The sequence below is a fragment of the Monoraphidium neglectum genome (genome assembly GCF_000611645.1).
Source record: "Monoraphidium neglectum strain SAG 48.87 unplaced genomic scaffold scaffold02038, whole genome shotgun sequence".
NCBI lineage: Eukaryota > Viridiplantae > Chlorophyta > Chlorophyceae > Sphaeropleales > Selenastraceae > Monoraphidium > Monoraphidium neglectum.
The window spans coordinates 10,268-10,976 of NW_014011590.1; the positions used below are offsets into that span (position 1 = coordinate 10,268).

The 709-nt window shown below is 69.5% G+C and overlaps 1 protein-coding gene across 1 annotated transcript in view; it reads left to right on the top strand.

Annotated features, from left to right (window-relative positions):
* MNEG_9719 (hypothetical protein) overlaps nucleotides 1-160 on the top strand; it is a gene marked incomplete at both ends in the record, with an annotated part of 698 nt that extends 538 nt beyond the window's left edge. The window contains one exon of the mRNA XM_014041810.1: nucleotides 19-160. Coding sequence (XP_013897264.1) covers nucleotides 19-160 — 142 coding nt within the window. The remainder of the gene's footprint in view (nucleotides 1-18) is intronic.
* Between the last annotated feature and the right edge of the window lie 549 nt (nucleotides 161-709).

Below are 709 nucleotides of genomic sequence, written 5' to 3' on the forward strand. Positions count from 1 at the left end.
CCCCCCACCCCCCAACAGGTGGTCCACCATCGGGCGTGACAGCCTGGTGGTGTACACCCAGACCCCCGTTGACCTGGAGGAGCGCCAGCTGTGCCTCACGGGGGACCCCACCACGATACAGAGCCTGCTGGACACGCTCACCTGCAACTGCATGCAGTGAGCACCTGCGCCGCATGGGAGGCCTGGGGTTTGGTATCGCTGGCAACGGCGCGGCTCGCGGCGCGGCTCACGGGACCGTGGCGCGAGACAATGGCTGTGGAAGAGAGACGCATTGGCACTAGGTTTTGGGGAGTGGGCGTGGCGCCGCGGTGCTCGTTGATGCTGGTTTTGGGGCTGTGCAGGTGCTCAGGTCTCTTTGCTCCTCAACCTGGGCAACCGGGGCGCTGTCCCTGCAGGCTGGCCGAGCTCCTGCAGAGCGGGCGCGGCGGCGACAGCGAGGCGGGCAGCCGGCTCGGCGGCCTGGTGGCGGGCGGCGGCAGGAAGAAGAACGCCAGCCCTTCGGTGCGCGCGCGGCGCGCAGGGCGTCCCTGCGCCCCTGCAGCCACGAAGCCTCCGTTCCTGAGAAGGCGGCCGCGCGGCCGAAGTGCCTGTTTGCATGCTGCGGCTGCTGCCGTGTTCCCTCACACAGCCCGCGCCACGCCGGCTGCAACTACAATCCACCCTCCTCCGCCCCGCACCTCACATCTTCATACGCGTCTCTCCCCACCCC